This window comes from Hippocampus comes, unplaced genomic scaffold (genome assembly GCF_001891065.2).
Source record: "Hippocampus comes isolate QL1 unplaced genomic scaffold, H_comes_QL1_v1.1 scaffold261, whole genome shotgun sequence".
Lineage (NCBI taxonomy): Eukaryota > Metazoa > Chordata > Actinopteri > Syngnathiformes > Syngnathidae > Hippocampus > Hippocampus comes.
The window spans coordinates 2,601,247-2,628,556 of record NW_017805824.1 but is presented as its reverse complement, the minus strand read 5'-3'; the positions used below and the strand labels follow the sequence as shown (position 1 = coordinate 2,628,556).

At 40.7% G+C, this 27,310-nt stretch overlaps 3 protein-coding genes across 6 annotated transcripts in view; all 3 read right to left on the bottom strand.

Annotated features, from left to right (window-relative positions):
- dennd2b (DENN domain containing 2B) overlaps positions 1-1,573 on the bottom strand; it is a 47,984-nt gene extending 46,411 nt beyond the window's left edge. Inside the window, exon 1 of the mRNA XM_019886900.1 lies at positions 1,444-1,573. The gene's annotated coding sequence lies outside the window, so the exon portion shown is untranslated. The remainder of the gene's footprint in view (positions 1-1,443) is intronic.
- Positions 1,574-4,087: 2,514 nt separating this feature from the next.
- On the bottom strand, positions 4,088-11,503 carry tmem9b (TMEM9 domain family, member B). Its single transcript, XM_019886984.1, has 5 exons — positions 11,286-11,503; positions 9,378-9,469; positions 9,185-9,293; positions 8,513-8,647; positions 4,088-5,120 (listed from the first exon to the last, which is right to left on the bottom strand). The coding sequence occupies exons 1-5, from the start codon at positions 11,355-11,357 to the stop codon at positions 4,965-4,967; spliced, it is 564 nt and encodes a 187-aa protein (XP_019742543.1). The 5' UTR covers positions 11,358-11,503; the 3' UTR covers positions 4,088-4,964.
- A 1,089-nt stretch (positions 11,504-12,592) lies between these two features.
- The window catches only part of scube2 (signal peptide, CUB domain, EGF-like 2), a 35,899-nt gene continuing 21,181 nt past the window's right edge, over positions 12,593-27,310 (bottom strand). For 2 of the 4 annotated variants that reach the window (XM_019886645.1, XM_019886647.1), the window contains exons 13-23: positions 26,643-26,732; positions 26,391-26,513; positions 24,181-24,348; positions 23,644-23,850; positions 19,370-19,540; positions 17,642-17,809; positions 16,780-16,941; positions 16,506-16,703; positions 15,366-15,518; positions 15,179-15,258; positions 12,593-13,417 (exon numbers count right to left, since the gene is read on the bottom strand). In XM_019886645.1, coding sequence (XP_019742204.1) covers positions 13,271-13,417; positions 15,179-15,258; positions 15,366-15,518; positions 16,506-16,703; positions 16,780-16,941; positions 17,642-17,809; positions 19,370-19,540; positions 23,644-23,850; positions 24,181-24,348; positions 26,391-26,513; positions 26,643-26,732 — 1,667 coding nt within the window. In that variant the 3' untranslated portion in view covers positions 12,593-13,270. The remainder of the gene's footprint in view (positions 13,418-15,178; positions 15,259-15,365; positions 15,519-16,505; positions 16,704-16,779; positions 16,942-17,641; positions 17,810-19,369; positions 19,541-23,643; positions 23,851-24,180; positions 24,349-26,390; positions 26,514-26,642; positions 26,733-27,310) is intronic. The other 2 variants (XM_019886648.1, XM_019886649.1) reach the window with 2 other exon arrangements.

The window sequence follows — 27,310 nt, the reverse complement described above, 5'->3', positions numbered from 1 at the left end:
CCTCATCTTTTAACATTAGAGAGATGTAATGGATCAAACAAAGAAATGCTTGGAACATTTGGGCCTTCATGGAGACAAACGAAGAAATCAAAATATTCGCAACACCTCCCAGCTGGGGCACTTCTAGGCCGTCTCTAGAGTCAAGCACCCAAAATGAATGCGCCTGGGAATTTAAAATGACATTTTAAAATACTACTCGTTATCATCTGATGATTCACGAGTAGCGCAAAGTAGTGCACATGTGATTTTCCCCAATATTAACATGTAGTTGTCCCACTGCTATGCCAAAGCGGTGTTGTTTGTGTCATTGTTTGGTCCGTTGTGTTTTATAATGTACATTTTAGCTTCAAAGTGCTTTTTTGTAAATCTGTTGTTTTGTTGTGTAAACATGTCATTTTATTTTAGGTGTACTTTGAGTAAACGTGTTGTTAATGTTTTTTTGTTTGTTTGTTTTTTAAGTTAAGAAGACATCATCTGTCTAGGGACTACAGAAGAAAATTTGCCTTCTGGCTAATTCTGGCATGTTTACATTTGTGTAGAATAAAATGTATTGTCTCTGATGGAAAGAAAGAAAGAAAGAAAAACCAAAAAAAGAAAGAAAGAAACAAGTAGGCCATATCTGGCATACCAGTAGGACAACTACATGGTACTCGACAGGCAAAACTGCACTAGTTGACAACTGCGAACTATTGCTGACAACAAATTCTACAACAGTAATTAAGATTTCGTGACTTGCTGGTAGGACTAGTAGTGTGCTGATGTCAGCTAGTGCATAGTTTTGCACGGATAGTAACATGTAGCTCATACTAGTGTGCAAAAATGGCATACAGTCGTGAAAAAACACTTCTAGTAGTAGTGACTAGTACAAAGGGCCTATTTAGTACACAGACCTTAAAATGGATATCAAGTATCAGCAGCTTCCCATACAAGTCATTTCCTAAAGATCACATTATAAGCCGGAAAACGCTTCCATTTATGACGATTGCGTTCAAGTGTCCACGAACTGAATCTGCCCTGTCATCAAATGAAATGCAACTTGTTGAGACAGACAACAGGGAATGTAACGCTTTCAAAGAAAAAAGAAAAAAAAAAAAAAGCATTCATCTATTTAAGCACGGGTGGTTTGCATTGAGACATTTCATAGACTGAAGCGCCGCCTGTAGGTCAATATTTGTAAATGCAGCCCTCGACTGGAAGTTTTTCCGATGCGTTAAATGTGACATTTCGTGATGTGAAGACAAATACAATGTAGGCGTGTACAGTATTATGAACTGTAACTTGTGTCGTTTCAATCATGAACAATATGGAACAAATGAAGGCATCCCGAATTTTCTTTTGACGAACACGCAATGCCGGATGGCTAACAAAGTTGGTGAAAAGTGTCAACTTTTCGGGTTGATGTTGACATTTACAGCATCAAGGGAAGAAATGATCAAGCCCTACCTGCTTGTTTGCGTGGTTGACGTGTTTACTCAGTGATCCATTCTCAAGTACACTGTCGCTCTTCTTCGCGTGTGCAGCCCCAACACTTTTTTTTCCCTCCTGTGGAAAAAAATCGTCTCCTCCGTGGAACTGCAGAGAAGACGTGAAAGAAAAAAAGTGAAATGGACAGGAAACGATGACGCAACGTTGTGTGGATCATTTCTCTGGATGAAAAGATGCGAATGGTGATTACTGATTACATATTTGCCCAAGGATCCGCTAATTAGATGTCCGGCTCGAGTCCAGCGGGATGAAACGAGCTTTTGATTTGAGTTTGGTGAGCTTTTTCCAATAGTTGATTTTTTTTTTCAATATAACAAGCAGCCCAGGGATGATGAAGCGTATCGCGCAAATTCGACAAACACCGCGCTGCTAATTTAGGTGTTGCATTGTTGACTTAACTTTAAACATCAATTCCTGTAACCTTCTTATAACTAGACGACATTCAGATTATATTTTGGCGCATATGCATAAGTCAATATATGCACATGTGGCCAGGGAACTGAAAGAAATTCAAAAGTGGTTTCCTGGAAGTTGAAGCCAAATGTGTTGTGGCAACCCGTGCTGAGTGAACAGTGTCATTATTCATCAAATTTAGCCTGAGTGCTGAGCGTTGCGATCATTTGAATGTGAACAATACTTTTGGCGATGGTGATGACAAATCATTGCATGGAAACACATGAAACTATTATGAACAAACTTCATCAATACTTTTCAATAGTTCAGTAGTTTTTATGACACATTTTTAATACATTTATCAAGATAAACTATTGTAACCCAAACAAACAACAAATTAACCTCATGTTGTAATTTATATCATGTTGTAATTTATTTTAAAATAAATTACAACATTACTGATAAAATTTTTATCAGTGCTAAGGGCTCTCTTGCATGAAAATTGCCATTCAAGGATTGCACAATGCTGCTGAACAAGAAACCAACATTCAGTGTAAGAAGTTATTGTACATTTTTTTCACAAAAATCAGCTCACTCACAATTGTAATATGATTGAGGTACTCTGTCTTGCAGACATCATTTCAAATCTGAAAACAATATATTAGGCCTACTCGCATAATAGAGGGCATAAAATCCAGTGTAAGGGCAAATAAGACACGTCTGCCATCTAGTGGTGAATGATGATATTACAACTTTAAAACAACATATTTGGAATTCGGTACCCGCAGATTTGCGTATTTATATTTGTTTCCAATATGTTATCATACTTTGGACTCACCGTATTTCTTGTGGAATCTGTGTGTTGAATGTTTATCAGCATTTTAAAAATCAAGGGCCACTCAGTGCAGTCACATGCAACTTGCTGGTTGCCCATCCCTGTGCTATTTCATTAGCCCATCTATGGCATTTACACAGGTGATGAGATTCAAACCCGAAACCTCTAAACTGTGGAGCAGTCACCCTAACCACTCACTCACTCACTGTACTGTTTTCATGATCATTTGGACTGTTGTAATCCTTAAGACTGAAGCTGAAGCGCACCATGAATGTAACGGGCTACTGTTATCTTTCTTATGCGGCAAAGTTCTAAGATTTTTTTGTGTGTTTATTTCTAATCTTTATGAATATGCTGCATTTTGTGTCGGATTTACGTTGAGAATTTGTGGATTAAACATATTTCCATCCCTTGCCTTAATATGCACGTTTTTAACATTTACCATTTTAATGTATTCTTTCTGTAAGGTAAGCGACTGGATGTTGGAATTTCCCTCACGATTATTAAAGCATCAATCTTAACATAGCATAGCTGGCTGGCCCTTTTGCGCTCTCCTGCAATGGATGTAACACTATCATCTTCCTCTTCAATTCAAAAGGTCAGAACCATAAATCCAGATTGACATTTTTAACGATTAAAACCATTTTGTAATCTCATCCAAGTATCTGCACATGTATGGCTCAAAAAGCAAGTGGCGAGGAGGAAAAGCGGCACACATCCCAACGAAAAGCATTGCTGGCACATACTGATGAGGTGACTGTTGTTACAAGGTGCCGGATCAACTTTAATGCGCCACATTCTGCTGAGATTGAAGCCAAATGCAGCAAAAAAGTGGGGGTGATTAAACAGCGTTTCACAGTGCAGGATGTCTGATTACCCAAAACACACAAGCCAAAGCAAATCGACGGCTTTTCAAGGCAAACAAATGGAATATTCTTGGCCAAGCAAGTCACCTGACCTCAACCCAAATGAGTCCCACAAAATTGCAGCCGAGGCCTGGCGCAGCAGCCGAAGGAACGCCACGCAGCATTTGGTGACGTCCGTTGGGGCTCGACTTAAAAAAAAAAAAAAAAAAAAAAATCACCCGTGTCTAAATATCACTGGACTTACAAAATAGAAAGTGGTTTCAAATTCTAAAACACAATGGCTGGGGAGTGAGGGGGTGGGGGTCGCGCCATCAATTACAATTACGTGATTTTGTTTCCAATCCATTGTGGTGGTGCATAGGAAAACTCTCAAAATAGTCAACGTGTGTCTGTTAAAGATCACTAACAGATGTGACTGGATACATTCACTTTGTGTACAGACTGCACCTGGAGGGAAAGTTTGTCGCGGTTTGGAGCGCGATTCACAAAATGGCGACGGCACAGTTGCAAGAATCACAAATATTCACATCAATTTATTTCAAAGTTAAAAGGTAGCACACATGTTACAACGCTTAGGAACGGTTTCAGAGGCCACCCAAAAGCAGTTATTATAATAACTCCAGTGTGTCGCTCGCGTGGCGGGTGTCCAACAAGACATGTTATTTAGGACCTTGATAAAAAGAAGTCAAGTTAACAGAATTGGAACGGCTATACACCTCTTCGCCGTCTCTATCATTACGTTCACATTTGGCCTCACTGGTTAACTTCCTGTCCCAAAGTGGAATACATCTGGTGGATATCAGTCGCCATACAGTTAATAAAAATAAAATTTAAAGTCCAAATGTCACTAAAAGATTCACAGATAAATAACACGAGATCACCTATTTCAGCAACTAAGATCAATGAAATTGTCAAATATATTCAACACTGACTTACTCAGTACAATATTCGCGATCAAAAAGGAAACGCCTTCATAAGATGTCTTCAGTCTGTGCGGATTGTATTCGGACAGCCAGTATAGTGTGCAAAATATACGAGGGTGGCCCAGCTTTGATCCAATGTGGTGCTGGTCCAGCAGATATAACAAATAATTGTCTTGTAGGGTTTTTATCTGGCATTTATTAGTCACATTCTCAAGATATATTCCTCTGAGAGCATCCGTGCATGAGTTCAGACGTATCATTGAAAACAGTGCAACAATAGTGTTACGGAGAGAAAAAAAATATCTATGTGATCGCTTGTAATGTCCCTTTTGATCTAGTTTGTACTTCATCGACACTTATGGAGATACAAACCACAAAATGAGAAACGGGAAGAGATACAAGCCACAGACTCGGTCACAGTGTGTTGTTGTTTGGGGGATTTTTTTTTGTCCTCTCCACCTTTTAACTGAGGACGACATGACGGTCGAACACAGACTTTCTCTGTTCCTGGACTTGCCTCCTCCAGCGCTGCTGGGCGTGCTCGACCTTGTTCAGCATGTTGGGTCGAGAGTGTGAGCGAGAGAGGACGTTGTGAGCGTTTGCAAAAGGCTGCTGGTCCTGAAAACGCAGACGATTATTTAGTTACGACCTGTATGACATTCCATGCCTTATATTCCAAGGTTTATAATGTAGCAAATCCCAAACTTTCTGAAAATGCTGCACTACAGTGGATCTAAAAAGTTGACAGACCCCTGTTCAAATGCAAGGAATTAAGAACCGTTGCAAATCATTAGTGTAACAGCAGACCGTAATTGCTTTAGCCTAGTAACATAATTGCCAATGCCGTTTTGTTTGTAAAATGTTTAAATAAAAAAAAAATCAAATTCAATAAACAAGAAGAGGATTTGGCACTCCAGTGGGAATTAAGAACAATTACAAATCATTAGCCTAATAAAATAATTGATTTCTCTTTTAGCACAAACCTTTGAGCTTCTTCTAGAAAAAGAAAAGCCATAAAAACCCTACAAGCACACCTCAACTTTATTTTGGGTTAATCAAAGGTACGATACATTAAATCACAGGTGTCAAACTCAAAGCCCAGGGGCCAGATCTGGCCCACCACATCATTTTATGTGGCCCGTGAAAACAGATCAAACATGTCAACTTCCATGATGCTTTCTATGATGTCGAGCAACATTTTGAATTCTCAAATGTAATAAATAAGAGATATTGGAAGCATTTTCTTGTTACCAAACCCCTCATGATGGTAACAAACAAGAGTTGAATCAACAGTTATTCTTGACTTCTTGATATGGCTTCAGTCATCACAGCCCTCCAAGGGAAATGGTAACTAAAATGTGGCCAGCGACAAAAATGAGTTTGACACCCTTGCAGTGAACAGTGGATGCTGTGTGATGGCTCCCATTGAACAAGAGTTTGAATGTGATTGGTCTAAACACAGTGTGCAACCACATCATCTATATTTATTTTTACTTCCCTCTCAAATGTTTTTTTTTCTCAATTGTGGCATACAAATTGTAGGTCACATTACTGGTTTAAAGGATTCGAAATGATTCATCTTGAGCTCATTTTTTCTCTCTCTCTCTCTCTCTCTCTCTCTCTCTCTCTCTCTCTCTCTCTCTCTCTCTCACGCACTCACTCACTCAAAAACCTGTCATTTGAACAAGGGTGATAAGACTTGTAATGTCCACATCATGTCCCAGAAGAGTGTCACTTTCAAAGGACGACAGCACAGGAAACCCAGGTCAAAGATTACATGAGTTCATGTTTTCTGTCAGCATTTCTTCTATCAACTGAATTTTCCACAGTGCTAATTTGAAAGTTCTTCAACGGCCAAAAATTCTCCAGGACAGTTCGTATTCCCTGGAGGAATTTCAGTGTCTTCCGGTCACTGCCCCCCCGCACCCCTTTATAAAAGAAGTATTGGAGGCTCGAAAAAAAATGGCAATGATAAAAGAGCACATAATTAAAGTTTCAATGCTACAAGTACAAGATCAGAATTTTCCTACAAAATAAGTCCCGGTAATATGATCACCACAAGCAGGGGTCCCCAACCGCCGGTCCGCGGACCGGTACCGGTCCGCCGGGCATTTGGTACCGGGCCGCATCAAGCCACGCTTCTCCGTCACGTGACCGATTACGCTAAAAACAAAATGCCGGAGCTTTCAAAATGAGTAAAAAAACTGCTGGAGATCGCAAATGACGGCGGCCTTAAAAGTACGTTCAAGACAACTGGATTAAAATTATGGCTGAATACTCTGAGATGGCCACAATAGCACTGTTGCTATATCCGACATGCTACCTGTGTGAGGAGGGGGTTTTCTGCAGCAACGGCGACGAAAACAAAATTACGAAGTAGACTGGACATAAACCACACACTTGAGGTGTCATTGTTTCCTATTACCCCGAGATGGGCCGTCTGGTTGCAGAAAATCAAGCTCGGTGCTGTGGTGAGTCGTCATTTTCATGCACTTTGAATTTGCGTTGTATCGTATTTTGAAGGCATTAAACATTGCCATAGCGATCGGAGTGTTGCGGCCAGATTAGACGCTCCTTGTGTTTATTATTATATTTCGAAAACGCCACAGTTTTCATGCAGCTCATACCATATTATTTTGTTGTATTAATTCCGCCACACCTTAAATGCCGGTCCCTGAAAATATTGTCTGACATAAACCGGTCCGTGGGGCAAAAAAGGTTGGGGGCCCCTGACCACAAGGAACAAATTAAAATGTTACTTGGGGAGATTCTAGTCAGGTACTGAATCCCGTCGAGATGCCAGTGAGCAGGTTTCACGTTGTGATGTTGTTCACGCTCTCTTTTTCATTACGTTGGACTTCCACATTTTTTCCACAGATTCTTGGTTATTTCTCACAAGGTTACACATTCAAAACAGAATCTGATCCCCGACGTTACTGTTTTCCAATACATTTTTGTTCTTCTCGAGCGAAATTTGCCAAATAAAACAACTCGCGAAAAAAGGAGTCTCGGCTCCTCCGAACAAGCGGTTCAGAATTCCGCCTGTAACCACACAGCCTTGGGTTTGATTCGCGTGGGTGGCATTGGTTTATGTGCTGGGGAGTGAATAAACAGCAGAGGTATGTAGAATGCTGTAAGGCTTAATGAAATGAAATTAGTTTGAGATACGGTGGCACCTTGACTAACAAGTTGAATTCGTTGCGTGACTACACTTGTAACTCAACCTGCATCTAAAATCATCTTTCTCCATTGGAATAACTGAAAATGCAATTCATCCATTCCACGGTGCGCGAGCCAATTAGGAAGCAACCTAAAACCCGCGCTGTTGCAAAATCGAGGAGGAACTAGTTGTCTCGAATGGTTGTGTTTACGTTTCTCCCAAGTATCACTGACCTAAGATCTAAGAAAGAAGCAACACATTATCTTTGTTGTAGCAGAAAATTTGATGCAACAACTCTTGTGCGGTATTGGATTTCATTCGATTGTGCGGGTGTACCAAATGTTGTTTCCCATGCTGGCATGTAGGGAGAGAGACATAACTGCATTGACCACCTCCCGCTAAATAATGGATGCGCTATGATGAGAAGCCGAATCGAGCACTCAGCAAGTGTGCAAGTGAGTGTGCTCTCAAATGGATCCTACAGTCGGCTCTCCCGCGCAACACATCTGCTGCCGCCACAGAGAATGATGAAAAATAACACATCGCTCATTTGCACTGACAACTTCATGCCTCAACCCATTTAAACAGCTGCTTTAAAGTTTGTTTCCTTCGGAATCCTACTTTTATATTTACATTTCAGTATTTCAGACCTACAATCTTGTTAAACTTGACGAAGGGGAAATCTTAGCTTATATACACATCCACAAGCCCTCACAGCTAAGTGTTACCAAGTAAATAAGAAAAACATCGCATAAATATTACTATTAGACAGTGGCGACTGGTTGGGGATGGTTACAATGAGACAGATTTCGAGAAAATGAGTTTTTGGTGAGGCGATGTGATCACATACCCCAACATCATCGTCACTTTGAATGAGCTGCGAGTGACCAAACAGACGTCTTTTCAGGATGGGCTCCAGGAGCGTCAGGTAGACCATGTAGAGAAGCAGCAAGCCCAAAATGGACAAGTAGATGATGATAGTGACCTTAGGTGGGGGGAAAAACTAGTACAGGTTAGAAGGGTTGCAAAAGGCCAACAAATCTCCATACATGTCCCTATGGCCCATTTGGGGTACTTTCCACAAGAATTGATGATAAGTAAAAGTAATTAGGTAAAAATGTGGACATGACTGTAAAAACAATAGCAATGGTCAACCGCAAGTTTTTATCAGAAATGGCTTTATGTGTCCCTAATAGTTAAAAAAAAATTATCAAGAACTACCGAAGCACATTTTTTACACCAATTTCAAAAAGGTCATTTTTCTGGCACGTCAGGTTTTGCAGATATTTTCTTTGTTGTTGTTGTTGTTGTTTTAGAGTTCGACTTATAAAACCCTTGCACAAGACAGATTTGACCACATGTATGAATTTTCAGCATTTCAGGAAAAAACGTCACCGGTTACTGAAACTAATATAGGTTGAAAATGTAGATTAGTCTTTCTCAGCGCGTTTCAGCCAGCAGTGAAGTACTGTATTTGTGCTTAAAACACTCATCCAGTAATGCAAATGGTTGTACAACTTACCTTAATAGTGCCTGAGCTTCTCTCTTCATATTTACACTCACAACGTAAACAGTAAGCCTCCACGTCTTTTCCATCCACCGGCATTGGTTCCACTACATGCAGACAGTTACTGGAAAAGGGGAAAAAACACATTAAAAAAGACATTCACGCCGGGACATGCATTCATTTGGAGTGGGAAAAACACTGAGCATACCAGTCTTTAAGAGACACATTCTGCTTGTAGATCTGTCCCTCGATTTCTCTGTATGGTGGGCAGATGCATTTGCAACGAATGTCTTCAGAATTCTGGAAGAAACATTATCTCATATTATTTTAAAATATACTGTCTATTTTTATTATCTTTAGGCCCAATTTTTGTTGATCATTATGCCCACTTTATTTTGACATTCTACTGCTTCCACATTTCGATACGGATTCAAACTTTCAAAGACTCATAAAATTCAAGAATGGGAGGAATTACTTTCCATAATCCAAAAATGCTCACATATCCCAGATTTCAACTTTTCCACCCAAAAAAAACATTGAAGTGAATGGGATGATTATGAAATTCTCAAACAATGCTCCTCTGAGCATTCATTCCATACTCTCGATATCCATCTTAAATTCCATGTACTTGTGGCGTTGTTATCCTCACTAGCAGGACAACATTGGCATTCTAGTGAGGAAAAACTGTGCACTTGTTGACAACTGCGTACTATTAGCACTAACGAATGACACCAAAATTCTACGACTTAACATCTAGTGCTTCACTAGTAGTGTGAAGATGTCAACTTGTGCATAGTTTTGCCAGACTAATAGTGACGCCCTACTTGTATGCCAAGATCATCCCACAAGTGTGTCAAAACATCATACAGTAGCGGAAGGCAATATGAGAGGAAAACGTTACTTGGAAGACACATTTCTACTCTTCTCCTAGTGCACTGAATTATCTTACTAGTTAAGACAAAGCGTGTACAGTTTTCCTTTGCTACTTCACGCTTCGGTTATTGTGGATTTGCGGATTTTCATTTGTGACGGTGACATAACCAATAGTTTTAACTCTCTATTTTTGTGGGTTTTCTAACTACTTTTCTTACTTTTAAATCGGAGCAGTCAAGAAATTTTTAATGTTTTTTTTTTCTTTTAAAGGAGAAGAGCATGCGCCGCTTACATTTATTCATGAATTCAGATCTGAATTTATTCACCATTTTAAATTGTGGAAGTTAAATTTATTAAGTTTAACAAGTGTTCTCAGGGGGCTTTCTATCAACGTAGTAAGACAACATTGGCATACAATAATAGGACAATTACAGGTGATGAGTGAGGCAAAACCATGCACTATTTGACAAATGTGTCTTACTAGTACTAGTACTGTAATTGTGTTGAAAAATGTCATACACATGTTACAAATACACGCACGCTCTCTACAGGGTGCTCAATTGTGTACAAGTGAGGACACACGGTGTACTAGTACCTGAAGCTGGATGTCAAGATTACCAAAAGAATGCTCAGGCGGTTTTCCAGAACACTAGTAGCACAACTTTGACACACTAGGAAGACAACTACATGTTTAGGGAGGCAAAGCTGCTCACCAATTGACAACTGTGTGATACCAATAATGCTACTGACATTAAATTTTCCTAGTTAGCTTCACGAGAAGTACTAGTAGCACGCATATTTCAACTTTTGCTAAATTTTGCTTATTAGTAACCTGTAGTTTTGGTACTCAAGTGCCAAAGTTGCTCTACTAGCATGCAGAAATCCTGACAGAAGTGGAGGCAGTAAGGTAGGAAGGTAACTAGTTAAGCGCAGTCGTTGCACGTTGAATTGTCTTACGAGACAGGTCAAAGCGCGTGCTAGTACATGGACCTAAAAATGGATTCCAAGATTAAAAAAAAAATAAAAAAAAACTTAAATAATTGCTCAAAAACGATTTTCCACAGGCATCACACATGTTCAGAACTGTAAATACAAAACTTGACTAGATGGCTGACATTTTATACAATTTATCTGAGCACACTAATTCAACACAACGCGTAGATGAGTTGTGATACAAACAGAAAACATTCGTGATAAAAATCTACATCATATGTCCCCCTGTCCCAGCTAGCGTTAACCTTACCTTCGCTGTCACTTCGCTTAGAAGCAAAACACACACAAAGACAAATGTCCGTAGAAGAAACACGCCCTGCATTTTAAAAACATGTGTAGTGCACAAACGAGAGGGGGTAAACGGTTTACACGCAGCACGCTGTTACGTGTTTTCTGTTAACGAGGGACTAGGTTAGCCATGATGCTACCAGCCTCGCATCAGCTGACCTAGAGCTTCCGGAACATGGCGACCAATTTCCGCACATCGTGCTCCGTTATGAAATACAGTCGAGCTCTTTCAATAGACAGTCAAGGATCGCTATTTTTACAAGGAAAACATTTTCACCAATATAATAGAATAAGCAGGTATATATTCAGATGATATAATGACTTGATATGATTATTTATTTTTCAACTCCCCGTCTGTGCTCATAACATTACACATGAGCACAGACGGGCAGTTAAACTCCGTAGATTCGAGAATGACGTGTGACCGAAACAAACGTAACCAAGGATTTGCTGTCAAATTTTTGGGGTCCGCAAAATCTCCCAAATATTATGCTAGCTTACATATTTTGTGTGTTTCTTTTTTTAACTTACTTCATATGTTAAAATTGTTATTTTTTTTACTATCATGGTTTTGCATTGGCTTTCATTTACATTACATTATTTTGTCTCGCATGTGATGTGCTAAGTTGCCGTTTGACATAATACAGTATTGACATGAGTTGTTAAAAGAAAGTACTGAAACAAAAAAAAACGTGTCTAAAAGTGAAAAAAATGATTCCTCACGAGTAGGCTTCAATTCAGTTGGCCTCCAAACTTTCATATTAGACACAAACGTTGTTTTACAGTTACTCTTGCCTCACATGAAATGACAACAAATGCAAAGTGACACATTTTTCTCCTGCATTATTTTATACTGTATTTCAAACTTAGAATTTAGCAGATGAAAGTCACAATCTTAAAAATGAAGAAAAAAAATACTGTTAAGGTTTCTATCTTTATTTACAGTATAGTAGATGTACAAAACCATAAAAATATACACACACAAGAATCATCTATGGCAGGTGAGTAGCTCAGTTCTATTTTACAAGACTTTTCATTGACTTACCTAATTTTACTGTTACTCAGAAACATGTCATACCATTACATGCTCTTAATTGTCAGAATAGTTTACAGGCGTCTTTGGTTATTGGTTCACGATAAAAAACAAAATTTAAAAAAACAATGGAGGAGTTGAGATGCCCTTATTTCATTTATTCGTCCTCTTTTTGGAATTTGGGATGTATTTAAAGTGATTTTCCATAATGTGGCAGCCTCTGAAATAAGAGTTGCAGTACTATCCCGTCAAACATCTCATCGCGACCATACATTTCACCTAAAACTTTTTACATCATATACAAAACATTCATCAGGATAATTGTTTTTTGTGGTTCCACTACTTTCTTCATAGTGCTAAAATTCCCAAGAACGACATATGTGCTATCATTGTTTTTCTCATTGTGTATATCTGTCACTTGTAATAGTAGCCTATGTGAAAACTACAGACGCACTCTATATACAGTATCACTGAGTTTCAGTATATGTTTACTTTGCTACTCACTTCTCATCAGAATGCCATCAGCAAAAGTCTCCTAGTGTTGCAAAGAGCAGGTTGAGCAATATTCACTTGGATGAATACAGATAAGATGAAAATACAGAAGGCTCGTCAAACATCATAATGAGACGTATACATCGAAAAGGAGGTTATACAGTTAATGTCGTCGCTCTGTTTTAATTTCAATACAAAGTGGCAGAAGTGATCCTGATGCTCTATTGAGGCCAGAATATTCCTCTGCTAAGACGTCCAGTTCAAAAGTCTGCTCTCTTTTCTTTTATTTCTCCTCAGGATTACTTGCATCGGTTATGTGATCCACTGCATTATTAAGCATATAACGAGAGAAAACATTGAAACCAGACAAATACTCGCGGCTGCTTTAACTATTCATCAGCATGGTGTCCTTCAGCACTTGCTTACGGACGAAGGAATCTCAGGACTTTGGAGCGCAGGAAGCGGATGAAGGATTTGGGGAACATTTCTCTGGATTCTTGTGCCGTGTAGTTGAAGAAGTTTTGTGGGTGAGCCAGAACATCGAATAAGGCCTTCATGAGCTTCTTGTCCTACATAAGAGCATAGGAAAAATATATAACAAACAGCAAAGGTAATGCATACAAATGGAATAAACATGAGTGGAGATAAACAAGAAATTAGCATGTGCTGTATTTACTGAAAGGATGAAATATATTTAACACAAAAGGCGGTTATTCAACACATAAACACACCCAACACCTTTTTAGGTACAGCAAAAAGTCAAATGCCTACTCAAAAAAATCAATAATTACCATTATGTCTAACGTCAGTGAATTTTGAGGTAAGATAATAAGGAAGAGCCAGAAAAATGAGGGTTAGAAATCACGAGAAACGTCCAATCAGCTCCATTACTCAGATTTCATTCCTATATTTCACAAACACTAGGGGGGCATATTTGAAAAGTATCATGTGGTTATTATAGCATGTTGGAATGCATGAACCTAACCGCAATTACATTTATAATTGTGGCAATAGTTGGCAGACGTGTAGAACAGAGCCGCATATTCAGAGACGTTCTTAATGTTTTGACTCGCCCGTGTGACTAAATGAAGCATTTGAAATAAATCAGTTTAGTTTACACCAATTTCTACCAAAAAATACATCATGTTAAATGAATCCCCTCTGATCATAACCTTGCAATCTTTTGTCAAAGCAGTATTTTGCATGTTGGATGCCGTTCTTCACATTGTGGCCAGTATTGTAATAGATCAACTTTATGTGAGAACAAGAGGCTGCTTCATCTTGAATTTGTGGTGGGTCTCTGGAGAAGCCGGTGGTGCTGCTCCAAACCAAAACATATTTGCTCTTGTGGCTTGTACGGGAGGGTAGCTACGGTTTGCATGGATGTCTTCATCCTCATGAGAATAAGCACTCAACAATTGCAAAAGCTAAACTGAAACATGACTTTATTATTATAATTATTATTATTATTATAATTGTTACAAACTTAAATCCTGACTAATTTTCTTTTTACTTTGTCACCAACGTTGACATTAGCAGATGCTGCTTGTAGTTATACCTGTTTCCAAGAGAGGGCAGTGCACACTTATACAAACAAACAAAACAAAAAAGGGAAGCGTCTACCAGAATGGTTATCAAACTTTTACACAAGTACCACCTCACACAAGCCACAGGTTTTATTCCTAAAAACTGTATTTAATATTTTTGATATTCACGTAACATTATGCACAGTCTCAACATCAACACTGTGCTTAGATATGAGAAAATGAAACGCTACACGTGAATGTGTTGTACACAAAAGTTAAATAGAACTGAAATATATGGCACTGGATTAAAAAGAAAAAGATAGAGCCACCGTAAAAGTATGCACATTTATTTAATTTAGTGCACCATGAGTGGTAATCGTACCACACTTCGAAAATCTGTATGTAAATAATGATTTAATGAAAATAAATGTCAATATATTGTTACCTAAATAAAAATGTTTGAAAACAAATACTTCATAATTATTAAATGCAAATGTGTTGTTCCTAAAAGTTAAATACAACTAAACTGTACTCTCCTGTCCGGTAAAAAAATAAATAAATAAAAAATTAAGTCACTGTACCATTCACTAATTCAGTGATTCTTTTGCATACCACCGGGGGGAGCCCGCATACCTCTTCTAGTGGTACTTGAAGCACATTTGAAGAATCACTGGTCAAACTTCTCTTGGGCAACATTGACGGTACATATGATAATACAGTACATTTAACTGGTGGATAAAAGTGTACGGTAGGATAAGGTATAAAGTTTCTGTGGAGGACAAAAAAAAAGGATTATTTGCATACCTTTAGAATCTCTTGATGATTCTCTGACGCATATAACCTCCCGTCTCTAACGATGTCCTCTATCAATTCCTGGTAGTCCTCTACAGTAAAAAGTCCATCAAGAGCGTCACAAGACAAAAATGCATACAAATAGACTTGACAACATCAAATTAATGGGACAAGAAATGCTATTGTTTTTTTCACTTACCATCATATGTAACGTACGGCACCTGGAAGCCTTTCCCGCTGTTTCCCTCATTGGATCGGAATTGAATCCAGAGCCTCTTGGAGCGAGAGGTGAAGGCGATGGGACGCTCGTATGTCTGGCACGTTTCGTAGGTTGTCACAGAGTTTAACAGAGCTGTGAAATTCAACCATATGACACAACATCACATACACATGCAAAATATCAAAACACCTACTCATTCATTCAATTTCGATAGTGCTGGTCCTCATTAGGATCATGAGTGCGCCTGAGCCGAAATGGCTGAAAGCAAGCCCGCTGATGTATCTTGGCCCTGGCATGAGTTGTCCCGAGTATAAAAGAACCTGAACACTTTGTTTGCATCAGCAGTTATCCGGTGCAGTTGCTTAGTGCAGTCAGGTAACCGTTCACCTGGTGTGGCCGCGTTAGAGCGCCTCAACCTCAGCAGTGAATGTGCGCACGGCAAGCAGAGAAAGATGCAAAAGTAAGGAGTGAGGAAAATCTTTTAATAAGTCCGACTTCACAGTGTGCGTGTTGACCGGGGCTACGGGCTAGCTTGACAGCTTTAGAGTGCCACAATGTCTGCCATGAGTGTGCACACTTCACACAGAGAAAGGCCGAATACTAAGGATGGAGGTAGAATTTCGTTTACATTTCTGATGGGACAACTAGCATGTTGTCAGCGGCTTTGTGTTGGCATGGCCACTTTAAAGCACCTTGTTGTTGCGATGTGGAAAAGCCCTACGATGACTAAGATAGATACCAGCCACCAAAGGCTTTAAGCGGATATATTTTCACAGGTCAAACATGTATTGATGTGTCGGTTATAAGAAAGATGCTAGGCAGACTACTGTCGGATCTATATTTCCAGCTCGTAGTAGAAGTATTTGACTGACAGTTGACAGCTGAGCAGGGCATATTTTAATGATTTTGAGGCCTCACGTTACATTGCATACTTGCCGTTTTTTTGTAATCATATAAATTTGGTATAAATGTTAACACCATTTTTTTCTGTGGTGTCTCACAATGTCTTTTTGAGACTTTATAAGTTAAAGTGAACTCATAAACAAATGTAGTATGCTAAATACAAATCAAGTTTAACCCACTGTAAAAGTATAGGGACAAAAAGACAACCAGACTCACCACTTTTCCTCATGACTAAGTAGTCTCCACACTCGTCCTCAATTGGCAGGAAGATTTCTGGCACCACAATAAGAATCCTACGTTTGGGCGGCGGATTGATGGTCCACGTGCACTCCACGTTGGCCGGGTAGTTCCCGGGATAGTTGGGGGACTCGATGTAGCCAGTGAAGTCACCCAGCTCGCCCCCGCACTGTCTGTCTGCGAAGCGACACTGTTTCGTCAACTCTTTCGATTTGTTCGGCCAATCAAAATGCTTCATCGTGTATACTCATACTTTTGCACTGCATAATGCTGGTGGAGCCATCAAAATCCGTGGAGGTGTTTCCGGGGCAGGAGACGCAGTAGTTCTGCCCAAACTCCACCTGAAAGGTGCCCGTGGGGCAGCGGATGCAGCGGTGTGTTGTTGTGTTGTAGTAGTGGCCTGGGGAGCACTGAACTACAAGGACCAGAACACATGTGGTCGTCAATCAAGTCCTTCAGAATGTCGCATCTGTTTCATTGGCTTTAGTGGAAAGAGTTCAAAGCTGTCGGGAATTTTACAAGTAATATCCAAATTGTACTTATAAGACAATGTTCATCCTCACATCGACAAGTGACACTTTATGTCAGAGATATGTATCCGATTCTCTTTTATTGGAGAGATGCGTACCCCTCGCGTTTATGGATTTGTTAAAAAAATCAAGGATCCTATTAGTAGGCCAAAAGTGGTACTGTAGTGGACAAAATCGTTACTAAGTCAATAATTCTAAGTCATTCTAGTTCCCTGAATTTTCTTATTACACTGAAAAAAAAACCGCTGTGTAGAAATTTGTCATTTTCATTTCAGCAAGTTGTTGCACAAAACAAGATCATCTGGATTCAGATACGTTTTATAAGCAGACTGCTACTCTACTTCAAACAAAACTCTCTTTGGATCCAGATGCTTTTATTTTGTGTGACCACTTGGAAAAAAAATGTAGTTAACGCAAGACACCATTTTTTTTCAGTGTCGTGAGGACAAGTATGTACTAGTACATGGAACTTAAGGTGGATATCAAGAATATCAAAGCCATGCCGCTGTATCTGAACACACAACGTAGTTGTTTACATAGTAAGCCTAAAAAAAATAAATAAAAAAAGAAGAAGAAGAAGCACACCTTTGGTCTCACACTCTTGAAAGGTGACGGCACCACTGCGCTTGGTCACCAGGTTACCCCCACAAGGGAAGCAGGTGGTACGTCCCACTTCTGGCTGGTACGATCCCAGAGGACACAGCAGGCAAGGGGTGAAGCCATCTTGGGAGAATTGACCTGGGGGGCACTGACCTGAACACACACACACACACACACACACACACACACACACACACACACACACACACACACACACACACACAAACACACACACACACACACACACGTGCGCGTTTAGCAAGAACTTATTCCTGATTGGACTGATGTGTTGCAACTGCTTCCATGACAACAAGAGAGCAGATGTTGGAGGGAAAAAAAAAATCATGTTTTTTTTGTTTTTCAATTTTTTATCTCCAATCACATCACACGTAGTATCTGGTTGACTAATACAAAGTAGGCGCCTCTGGGAGGCTACAGATAAATCTTTTTGTTTAGTCTGTCAGGGGAGATGTGGATTTAAGCTATGGCATCACGCCACATGCTGAGTGCGATAACGACAGGCGGGGAGAGCAAAACATGGTGGCTCACCCTCAGCGTTTATTCCCAAAGAAGATAAGTTCGCCTCTAAACTCGGCTTTCTTTGGTCTTACACAAAGCAGAGAATTTCTGACAGAACATCCTTATCAAGGCACCGTCGCATCTTGTGTGGTTTCTCATTGTGAAAAAAGTTAGTTGCAAGCTGGTTTTCGTATTGCCCAGCTTTCTCATTTGACTGTCAACGTTTCATTTATTCACATTATCAATTTGTAACAATCATGAATACACCTCTCGGCCAACATTCTTATGTTGGATTCCGTTTGGTGGTCAGTACTTTCAAGGGAAAAAAAAAAGAATCAAGTGTCTTTTCTCCTGTTATTTTTGGTTTTTAACAGCATGAACTCAGTCTGTCGGGACTTGGGCAAGTTATTTTTCATTCTTCACAAAAACCTCTGCTGATGTTCCTTTTTTTAATGGCACACATCCCCTGCTTATTCACAAAACCCCTAATTTGTCAGAAATTATATTTATTTATTTATTGTTTGATTTATCTTTTAACTTTTGGGGTGACCCCAGCTATTTGTGGATTTTTGCTCTTCGGATTTAGGCTTGATCCTTATCCCTTCTCTGCAAATTATTGTGTAGTTTATGTTCAGAACAGATTTGGTTAAAATAAAAGCGAATTGATTTTTATTACAAAATGAAAAGAACAAATGCTTTTAGCAACAAAGACATTTGCTTTAGTGGGTCATGTAAACTGATGCGGAGGGCCAGATCTCACTCCCATGTCTTGACTATGAGAACTAGAGTGGGCTCCCTCTAGTGGCATGTGATCAAATCAAGTACAGTTCAGTTGTATTTAACTTAAGTTCAATACATATACAGTACATTGAATCTTTAAGAACTGACTGTTTGAAAACATTTGGTAGAGATTTTCTTTAACCTTAAATTGCGACACAATTCAACTGAATCATTATTTCAGTGCAGCTTTCATTTTTTGCATCTTGAGTGCTGCATTAATGTAGAACTGTGCATAATGTCACAGTAGCTTACAATAATATTACACATAGTTTTTAGGAATCAAACCTCAGTCTCATTTTTGAAGAACACATAGGCTTACTAGCTACTGTATTCCAACGTTGGCTATGAAGGTGGAATTTTTTTTAGGTGTTTTTTTGGAGTGCTAAAATGTCTTCCTAGGTGCTACATTTTTACCTCCGCACTCGGAGACGTTTCGAGCTCCGGCCACTTTGGCGACGTCCTTTCCTTCAGGTGTGGGGCACACCTCGCAGGACATCTGGCCTTCCTCGTCCTGATAGGTACCTGCTGGACACGTCACACACCTCCCCTGGTCGCCATCATAGTATGTGCCAACACTGCAGCTCACTGTTGGACAGGTGAGGAGTGGGATTGGTATTTAACACATAAGTGAAGAACCTTGCGCCAAAAAAAAAAAAAAAAAAAAAAAAACAAAGCCTAAAACTTGTCACGCTTGTGTTTATTCAACACAGTGAATGTTTTGTCGTGTTTGGGACAAAAAAATAAATAAAATACACATTCCCTGAATAAAAATAGTCTTGTAATGTGGCATCTTGGTGCTTCTGTACCCGAGCTGGTCTCCTCATAAAACAAAAACAAAGCATTAGAAGTCCAAAGCTAAATGCTGTCTGCACTTGTAATTAACAACCATTTAAAAGACAGATCAGTATGTGGCGTGTCAGTCGAGCAACCCCGCCGCAAAAGCCATGAGAGGGGAAGCCAGACAACAAATCAAACGGCCCTGACAACACAGCAGATTTACACCATCAACGCTGCACTTCAAGTGTGTAACAAGAACATAAAATTAAAGCAAGCCAGACTTCATCAGCACATCGGCTGCCTTTAAAAGGATCTGACGCACAGGTGACGAAGCCCGCTGTCTTCCAAATCACACACTAATTCTCAGCAGATTTTCACATTGGGATAAGTGCTGTTTATTTGAAAGCACTCACCACCTCTTTTTTTTCCCCAGCAACAAGTACGCTTTACTTCTGCATAACATTGGTGAAGTGATATTCCAGGGAACCCATCACAGTCTTTAAACATTTGCTGAAAACAGCATTTCAGTTCCACACCCCAACGATCTCACCCAACAAACAGATAACATTATGGAAAGTCGTTTCACAGCACAACTACATCTTTGACATCCAGTTTAAGGTCCATGTGCTAAGTCGTATGCTGCTTGTCCTCACTCGTTTTGTCAACTCGGCGTACTAGTTGAATGACTAGTGTCATATTAATAAATAGATTCTATCATCTTCTCTGTTTCACTACTTGTTAATGTGAACAAATTATATTGTAGATGCTCTTAAAATAAAGAGACAAAGTCTTCAAACCGACTGCAAAATGTCCTAAATCCTTTTTTAACATTTTCGGAAAGCAAGAAAAAGCTGAACCAACTGAACTAACAAAAAGAGTCCAGTTGCCTCAATTCAATCTTTGTGGATTAATTACCATTCCGTCAATAACTGAGAATCTAAACAGGCAAAATGGCAACGATTTTTTTTGAAGCAAGCACATGGACATTTTTATTTTTATTTTTTGGTAATATTGTGACGGTAAGTTGAAAATGACTTGGGCAACTATGCTTTAGGATGACAATATGTTTGTTCATAAGAAATTATTACCAAATTCCGGTTTTACTAAAGAAATGTGTAAAACTGAAGTGCTCATCGCACTTAATACAACTGTGTGGAATAAAACAATACAAATAACAACTGCTTCTAATCAATCTTTTTTTTCACAGAAGGGATTTGGGATATAAATTATAAAAGCTGTAATTGACACTAACTAAGCTACGCATACCTCCTGCGTGAGCCGATACGTACACCCAACACGTGAAGGCATGCCTGCGCTCCCTCATATTATGTCAGAAACTTCAGCACATCCAGTAAACTAGAGTCAGGGGCACATAAAATTGTACAAAAGTGCTACGCCGGGTCATTAAGAGCTGTTGCAAACCCGACGCCAAATGCATTCGTGTAAAAAGCAGAGAGACAAAAGAGCACCCGGCCTCTCCACAGCTGCCTCGGACGACTTGATGGAGCACGGCTGCTGTGGCTCGCCAAATGACTTTTAATGTCGCCGTAAGGCCCCAAACACAGAAGCAAATCAAAGAGCGCATTTTCCTCTTATCTCTTAAACGCCTAATTAAAGGGACTCTTTGCTTGGGTTCCTCCCTTTCAGACTGATGCCTGTAATTAATTTCGGGAACCTATTCTTATGAACTCGACTCGGGAGAATAAATCAAGAATCCAAACTTTCAGTGCTCACAAAGGTGTTAATTAATTACGTGAGGTTCAGCAAATTGTTCAATTTTCTCTCCTGAAAGAAAAGAAAATATAATTCTCTCGAGAGCGGTACGATTTTTGGAAGGCCCATTGTTTACCGTGAAAGAGCATGAGGAGCCATCATCGTATTGTCCGTACAGCTTTTATTTGACAGAGGGAAACAGTGAGAGAAGAGACGGAGTGAGAGTGAAAGAAAGAAAAAAACCTTGAAGCCTTTCAAATGCAAAGAGCGCATCCATAGTCCTCCAATTGATGGCCCCAAAGAGGTTTGAAAGACCTTTCACCTCTATTCAAGGCCTCAGTCTTTGCCCACTTGATGACATAGGAAAACACTCGGGTATCACAGTGGTAAGGAGCTGAACCCAATAAAAGGGATCAGCTTTCTGAATCCCCCCATTCTGCTCGGCCCAATCGCTGCTCACGCCCATCATGCCGGGGCCCAAACAGCTGATGCTAATTGATTCCCATGGTATGGCTGAAGTCAATTCTCTTTAGCAGTTTAGTGGCTGGGGGTCATGCAAAGTGGCCCCGGCTGGGGGGCACTTTGGATGCAAGAGGAGAGCGGGGGGGACAAGCCACACTCAAGCTGCCAGCTTCAATCAACAAGACTTCCTAAACAACTTAAAACAAACAAGGAACAAAAAAAACCCCAGTTCATTTAGTCACTTTTTATATCGACTAGTTAATTCTTAACCTGCCAGTGACGCCAGAGTGATCACAACTTAACCAGCTCAAAGGATAGCAGCGGCCCGTGGAGGCGAATGAAGCCGAGCACGCTGCCAAAGTCGGTAGAAAGTGAAAGCGCACCTCTCCGAATGCACTGGAGGCTGCCTTGTGGTAGAGCGCCTCGTCGCTCTGAGTGGGCTTTTCAATGAATGGCACCAAACTGCAGAGCTAAGCCAAAGCGGGAGGTGGGGGAGGAGGAGGAGGAGGAGGAGGGGAAAATATAGCTCCTTTAAAGAGCTGGAGGTTAAGAATGCCTTTCACTCACCCCCACTCCACCTCCGCCACCACCTCTTTTCTCCTAAATAACATGTCCACGCCTACCATGGCCACTGGACTGCTTAATGTTGATCTGAGAACATAGCACTTAAGATCTGCCATACTCACATCATTAGACAGTATATCAGCATCACAAATTATAAACTCATGAAAATACATCAACACCTTTCCCAGTAACACAGTCAGATGCCTCATGTAAGGGAGGATTTACAGTGGGGAACGCCTCTTATACTGCTTTCGATGTGCATCAGTTAATACACTAAATGTGTTGAGAAGCGACCCTAAAAAGGAATTTGGCAGTACTGTTTTAACAATGAAGCAGCAAAAAAAAGGTAAAGGAGTTTACAGTTACAACGAGGCACTCTTAAACAGCTATGCCAGCTGACCGACACCTTGGCTGTCAAGTTAGAGTTAATTCAAGTTAGAACCTCCACACCTTTCCCTGTGCACACTCATGGTCAACAATGTGGAGGTTGAAAACGCCCACGCCAGCCCAGCCCGAAGGCCCGGTCCACACGCTGGCTGTCAAGTCTGACTTTCCCTCAGCTAGCTCTTTCCCTGCTCTCTGCATGATGTGCACACACTCACTGACAACAAGGCACACTATTTAAAGCAAACATGCCAGCGGACTATCTGAAGGGAAGATGGATTTTCGGGGTGTAGGCTAGCTAGCTGCACGTCATGACTGTGCCAGAGAACCGCTAATGCGAACCAAGGCGTTCAAGTTCATATAAAGTGGGGAAGGGGCTTCTCATCCCGTGTTTTTTAGCCACCACCCAAAAAATCAGGAAACATGTAATGGTGAAAAAAACGTTCGACACCATATTTCTATACTTATTACAGTACTACACAGTACGAAGTGTTAACACACTTTCAGCAATTATATTACAAAATGCATCACAAATTTAGAAATAAATCTCTGAATCCACTTTGCAGTGTCTTTATGTACAATCAATAAATGTGCATTTAATCTTTTACCATCAATCGTTTGTTTAAACATTTATTTTTATTGTGCAAATACATTGTAACTGAATCATTACTTAAGTTCAGGGTTTTTATTTTCCAATATTCAAGCCCAGCATTCATGCTAATGAATGTACTGTACATATAATAAACAAACGTAATCACTGCACAAAATAGAGTAAAAAGCGAACTCACCACACCTCCTGCCCACCAGCACCTGTCCCGCCAAGCAGCGTCCTGCTCCTTCCGCCGGCTGCGCCAAATTCTTAGCCAGCTCGTAGTCCGAGCCGGCAAAGTGGAGGTGGAACTGTTCCCGGTTGATGGACTTCCTCAGGGTGCGGATGGTCTTCCTCAGCCTTTTCTCAGAGCGTCGTCTCATGCAGTTCAGGTCGCAGCCCTCTGCTGAGAGAAGAGCTAGATACCACAACTGTCTCCAGGAGGGGAGGAAAGATGTCACCTTTGTGTTCGGTGTCAATTGATGCCTTCCTTGGAGGCTGGCATGCAAATGTGGACATGCATGGAGACAAAAACCCTCATGATAAAGACACACTTTCGCCCAGGAATAAGTCATGTCATTAAAATCTAAACATGAGATCCTTGAGCCCCAAAGTACAGTCCACCACCATTGCAGCACACTCAAAACAGGAGATACTTTCACAGACAGAAGCAACAGGAGGAGACGAGGAAGCAAAGACTGCAGGCAGTCAGGCAGGCAGGCAGGCAGAGACCAACCTGTTACCTCCTCTAGGTTCACATCCAGCTCAAACTCGGCCGTGATGGATGAGCCGTCCTCTTCGGCAGCTTTCCTGCCATGGCGGCTGCGCCCTCGGTGCGCCGACGAGGTGCAGCGCAAGCTCACGTAGCTGAACTGCACATTCTCGGTGAAGAGAAACCTGCTGTCTGTAGACGGTGGGAGAGCATCATCAACTGTCAAACGATCAATAAGTATTATCGCCAAGAGGTGCAAATTGAAATGGAATAGGAAGTTCTGTTATGTTGTAACACTGTGACAGATTTAGTGGCACACAGAAGCCCTTTACATGAACCAAAACATTCAGAACACATTTGATTTACGGCCCGGGCTCAGAGTGGCCCGTAAAAGAGTCTTGCGCTAATTCCACCCACGCTTGTCAATGGCAGACGAGGTGGTGCGCCAAGACCGGCAAGAAAAACCAAACCACATCACTTGGCCCACAAATTTCTTTCACATATGCGTCCGCTTTTTGGCTTTGTTCTGAAGCGGCCATCATGTATGCTTGATCTTCTTTAGAGGGGAGCTCACAAAAGTTCTTTTGTAAGTTATACAAAGCTTTATCCAAAGAGTTGTTGTTTTAGACGTGCTATTTCCTTTTACGGAGAATCGCCCTCCTCTCAGCGAAAAATGCATCCCGTCCACACCAGGATATTCAAATTAAAGGAAGCGAGAGATAGGACTAAATGGGCCTGGGGGTTTCAGTCATTCCGTCGATATGTGTGTTATTCCCCAATAGACAAATTAACGACTGTTAGAGAACTGCAGTTGTTTGTTTACATTCAACCTTCAGACTGCAGCCATCACGAGTTATGAACACCCTTGGCGTACAGTGGAGACTTCAATCATGCTGCTGTCTCTGACTGAAGAACAATTTCACACAACAAGCAGACTCTGGAACAAGAGGGAATAAAACTCTGAACCTCCTATGTGCCGAATGGCAATGTGAAAGGAGCTCTTATTGTATACAGTACTTCCATCTATCCATTATTTGAATCGATCATTATCCTCACAAGGGTCGCGAGTGTGCTGGAGCCTATCCCAGTTGAAGTGGTTGCCGGCCAAGCGCAGGGCACACATTAATAGACAAACAACCACCGGTAACACTCCCAATCACACTTAGGGACAATTTAGAGCAATCAATCAATCTACTATGCATGTTTTTGGAATGCGGGAGGAAACCGGAATACCCGGAGAAAACCCACGCAGGCACGGGGAGAACATGCAAACTCCACACAGGAAGGCCGGAGCATGGAATCGAACCCTTGCACTGTGAGACGGACGTGCTCATCAGTCTAACACCGTGTCACACTTGTATACTTTAATAATTGAATAAGATTTATATATTTATTTGCTACGCTTTTCTTTGGACTCACTTTGGTGGCCAGATGTTTAGGTCTTATGAGCTATGTGTTGATTATTTGGAAGATAATGTTACACAAGCTGTAGACTTACTACTTTACACTGTAGCAAAGTGTAATTTCTTCAGTGTTTTTTTTTTCCCCATGCAAAGATAGAATAAAAAGTTTACAAAAATGTGAGGAGTGTGTTTTGTGAGATACTGTGTGCATATACATTTATGTTTAGATTTGTGTTTATAAGTCACTTGTCAAATATCCTGCAGTGGTATTGAATGGCTTTCTTTTCCTTTTGTAATTTTATTTGAAATGTGTTGTGGAACAACAGCTATACAAGGCACTGCCAAAAAAAACAAACAAAAAAAACATTTTCACTCAGGGGTGCTCTCAATTTTCTGGTAGTATAGACATTAAAGGCTGTTTGAGGACGCAATAAATTTATAGAATTTATACATTGACTACACAACATAATTTCTTCATTGTTGGCCCATATAAGTACATTGTAAAATATGTACCAATATGACAATACAGTGAAACTCCTCTACAACGAAACCTACATGGGCGAAAATACCCCCTAATGTGAAAAAATCTTCATGCATTAACACCATTCCCACTTTCTTGCCCCCCATACAACGAAAAAAAAACCCCTGTTGCGTTATATCAAATCTTTTTCTCTGCTCTTGCCTCGCGACGAGATTCACTAAAACGAAGTCTAATCCAACAGCGACCTCTCCCCCCCCCCCCCCCTTTGGAGGAGGAGGCCATTAGGTTAGCGAATGTGCTTCCTTGCCTAAGTTGAGTGCACTTGCGTTGTATTGTCGAAACACGTGTACCTGAGCGTGCTGAGTTCAAGTTCTCCCTGAGTCGCTCCTGGCTTCTTTTTAAGTTGCACTTGGTCGTGCCCGACTTGAATGTCGCTGTGGTCTTAATGCGAGGCACGCCGGACAATTCTGGAGCTAGACAGGGAGCGGGTAAAAAACAACCAAAAAAATCTTGTCATTGTGATTAAAGTAAACACCCAGTAAAAACACTCAAAGCCTCAGTGACGACAGTCTTGCCATGAATCGCCTGTGTTTTGTACTTGCCGAAGCATTGCAAGCCACTGTTGTTCTTTTGTGCGTCAGCCAAGCAGGGCAATGGCATTCCACAGGTCACGGTGTAGGAATCCTCCGTCCCTGAAAACACACACAAGAGGCCGCGGCACATACAAAACTTAGGGCCACAAAGGCAAGCGAGCAGCATGTAAGAACACGATGCGTCTGTCTGCGGAAGGATGTTGACGACTATTTGCACAACAGATTCCACAGCGGGTTAATGTTTAAATCATGTTTTATAACAACACAGCACCATTGAGGTCGACTTCACATTCTTGACGGCGGGAGCATGTCATTAGAATAAGGTTTAATTACATGTACGGGACTAATGGGGTTTATAATGATTTTCAAACATAAAAGCGTCTGCGTGTACCAACGCCTTGCCACGAGGCATTCATTCAATATCCCCCGTGTGCGTTTCAATAGAAGTATGTATTCGACGTCCTTCTTCGTCACTTTAAGGTCCATGTACTAATACGCTATTTGTCCTCACGAGTAAGACAATTCAGCGCACTAGTAGAACAACTGTGTTTTGCTCGTAACATTTTGTCCACTACCAGTGTCACTTTAGATTAACCAGTATGCAATTCATCCTTACGAGTCAACTATTGCGCTCCACTAGTAATACAACTGGGCCACGCTGTACTATGCTCCTGGAC